This window comes from Nyctibius grandis, chromosome 2 (assembly GCF_013368605.1).
Source record: "Nyctibius grandis isolate bNycGra1 chromosome 2, bNycGra1.pri, whole genome shotgun sequence".
NCBI classification, from domain to species: domain Eukaryota; kingdom Metazoa; phylum Chordata; class Aves; order Nyctibiiformes; family Nyctibiidae; genus Nyctibius; species Nyctibius grandis.
The window spans coordinates 21,544,296-21,546,788 of record NC_090659.1 but is presented as its reverse complement, the minus strand read 5'-3'; the positions used below and the strand labels follow the sequence as shown (position 1 = coordinate 21,546,788).

General features: G+C 40.6%; 1 protein-coding gene across 1 annotated transcript; it reads left to right on the top strand.

The window, feature by feature from the left end:
• The first annotated feature begins 849 nt into the window (after window positions 1–849).
• On the top strand, window positions 850–1,560 carry CLDN14 (claudin 14). The gene has a single exon (XM_068395222.1). It carries the CDS (start codon window positions 850–852, stop codon window positions 1,558–1,560), a length of 711 nt encoding a protein of 236 aa, XP_068251323.1.
• Window positions 1,561–2,493: the final 933 nt, after the last annotated feature.

Sequence of the window (2,493 nt, the reverse complement as noted above, 5' to 3'; positions counted from 1 at the left end):
GAAGGAAGAGTTACTATTCCTTTTTTTTCAGCTAGAATTTATACACCACTAAACTGTGAAGGTGTTGCTCCTCAGAAGCTCCATGAGGTACATCTGGTTTCACATGCTGTCATTTTGCCCACAACCTAAAATCGTAAGCTGAAACTCCACAGACGATAATGAAAATTATTCCCCTTTGAGTTGCTTTATTAAAACTCAACCTCAAGAAATACTGGCAAGTCAGGAAAGCAACTTTAATCCAATACTTGTTATCCTCTTCCACAGGTTTTAAATCACTTTCTTTGCTCCCTACTTTGAGCAAATACTCCCTTATTGTTTTCCTAGTCCTGCTATGACCTTCTGGGAATGTTTTCATCATGTAAAGCAACCTGCACTTCCCTACTTTATAAATCTCATTCATTCCAAGTGTTAACACTAGCTAATTCTCTGCTTTAGAAAGGAAATCATGTTTGTTTTTTTGAATAGTCTGCTGGGAAGAGGAATATTTGCATTTAAAATATTTTTTTCCATTTCATAAATTGTCTTGAGTTTTCTTCCCAGTGGGCAACAGAAGACTGTTTATATAAGTGAAGAGGGAAGCTTACTTTCCCATTACTTCCACAAAAGTACGATTAACAGCAATAGCTATGCTAATTATTGCACTAACTGCACTTGGAATGCACCTTACTGGCTGGAGAGGTAATGCATTTGGGTAATAATTAACTCCTTTTTTCCTCAATTACCTTTTATTAGGAGAGCAGAAGGTGTCAAGGTAAAACAGCTGCATATCTTCCAAGAAAAGCCCGTGTTTTCCGAAGGAATTCAAGCGGAGGTGCTTTATTAAGAGAACTAGGCAGGACAAACATTAACATGGCAAGGTCAGCTATTCAGTTACTTGCCTTCTCTCTAAGCCTGCTCGGCCTAATTGGGACGTTAATTGCTACTATTCTGCCACACTGGTGGCGAACGGCGCATGTAGGCACCAATATTATAACAGCTGTGGCCTATATGAAAGGGCTTTGGATGGAGTGTGTCTGGCACAGCACCGGCATCTACCAGTGCCAAGTCCACCGCTCCCAGCTGGCACTGCCCCGTGACCTCCAAGCTGCCCGTGCCATGATGGTAATTTCCTGCATCCTTTCCGTGCTGGCGTGCGTGATTGCCGTCATCGGTATGAAGTGCACGCACTGTGCCAAGGGGACTTCTGCCAAAGCCTCCATTGCGGTCTCTGGGGGGATCATTTTCATCCTGGCCGGTCTCGTTTGCCTGGTACCTGTTTCTTGGACCACTAACAACGTCGTTATGGATTTCTACAACCCCATGCTTCCCAGCGGGATGAAGTACGAGATAGGTCAAGCTCTTTACCTTGGCTTCATCTCCGCATCTTTGACGATCCTTGGCGGTGCTCTGCTGTGCACATCAAGCCAGTGTTGTGGGAATGACACACCTTACCAGACGCAGCCCAGCAGCGTAAGAAGGACTGCTCCCTCCTACAGACCACCAACTGTCTACAAGGGAAACTATGCTTCTTCCCTGACATCTGCTTCCCATAGCGGCTACAGATTAAATGACTATGTGTGAGTTCCCTAAGATTTGCCTGCAGGACACAGCTGCTTTATAATTTCTATGCATGGCATAAAACAAAGCTAAGATGACTTTTAATTTATAAGGGTTATGATACAAAGTTTACCATTGTTCCTTTTTTCCTTCCCTTTCTTTCCGGAGAAAGAAAGAATGCGAACGCAAAACTGCTTGCTGCAAAACCTGGAAAATAAATACAAAGGAGGCTGTGATATTCCTGAGACGGCCCATGCCTGCCTACTTTCAATTAGAGTTTTGCAGGCAGGCAGTTCAAGGGCAGTTTTGCTTAAAGTAATGGTTTGGTTTGTAGTTTCTGCCCCGTGACAAGCACTAAAGTGGAACTGGCCACAGCTTGTTGTTTGAACAGTGTTCCAACAAAAGACACCGTTTTGCCTGAAACAGAGAACTTCATGGTGAGACACAGTGATTTTCAGCAGCGATTGCCTGCTAAGTTTCTCATTTCCGTAACGCATGAATGTTTCGTTATGACAAGGTATTAGTTTTGCTTTGACTTAACTTTTTGTTTGTTTTTTTTAATAGTGCCTTGAAATATGAATTTCAATATCATTATGACAGATGTATTTGACAGTATGTTATAGCCAATATTTTAAATTATACTACAATGTTTTGACCTTATCAAAACAAAATTCTAGCACATTTTTGAAACAAGATGATGCATCGTAATGGAAACAAACCATCTCAGTGGAACAGAATTGGGTTTTTAAAATGTGAGTAATAGAACAAAACTAGACATTTGATGTTAAACTTTTATTAAAAAAATTAAAAAGAAAAAATTTTGTATCAGAATTTGTCACTGAATAGGTATTTATCTCTTTAGCAGATTTAGCGTTCTGTACAATCTATGCATTATACAGATCAGAAAAAACGTTTCTAGAATCCTATCCCCAAATAACATATAATGAAATGTACTCA